This window comes from Grammomys surdaster, unplaced genomic scaffold (assembly GCF_004785775.1).
Source record: "Grammomys surdaster isolate TR1022 unplaced genomic scaffold, NIH_TR_1.0 125861, whole genome shotgun sequence".
Classification (NCBI taxonomy): Eukaryota; Metazoa; Chordata; class Mammalia; order Rodentia; family Muridae; genus Grammomys; species Grammomys surdaster.
Genome location: NW_021620687.1, coordinates 3,279,683 through 3,280,087, shown reverse-complemented (window position 1 = coordinate 3,280,087; position 405 = coordinate 3,279,683). Strand labels below are relative to the sequence as shown.

Sequence of the window (405 nt, the reverse complement as noted above, 5' to 3'; positions counted from 1 at the left end):
GGGCCCAGCGCGGAGCCGAGCCGGAGCCTCCCGCTTTGCATACGCCGGGGGCGGGCCGGGGGCGGGCCAATGGGCGGCCGCCTGGCGCGACCCCGCAGGGCGCGACCCGCCCCCCTCGCTCGGGCCCCGGCCCCGCGCGGCGCGCTCTTCACTTCTTGGGGGCTTTTTAAAACAGCGCCACTGGGGTCTTCTCCATGCGGCTCGGGCTATGACAGCCTCCGTGCTCCTCCACCCCCGCTGGATCGAGCCCACCGTCATGTTCCTCTACGACAACGGCGGCGGCCTGGTGGCCGACGAGCTCAACAAGAACATGGAAGGGGCGGCGGCGGCGGCAGCGGCGGCGGCCGCGGCGGCGGCGGCGGGAGCTGGGGGCGGGGGCTTCCCCCACCCGGCTGCCGCGGCCGC

At 76.5% G+C, this 405-nt stretch overlaps 1 protein-coding gene across 1 annotated transcript in view; it reads left to right on the top strand.

The window, feature by feature from the left end:
- Nucleotides 1–208: 208 nt before the first annotated feature.
- The window catches only part of Hoxa13 (homeobox A13), a 2,158-nt gene continuing 1,961 nt past the window's right edge, over nucleotides 209–405 (top strand). Inside the window, exon 1 of the mRNA XM_028790095.1 lies at nucleotides 209–403. Within this exon, the coding sequence (XP_028645928.1) occupies nucleotides 209–403 (195 nt within the window). The remainder of the gene's footprint in view (nucleotides 404–405) is intronic.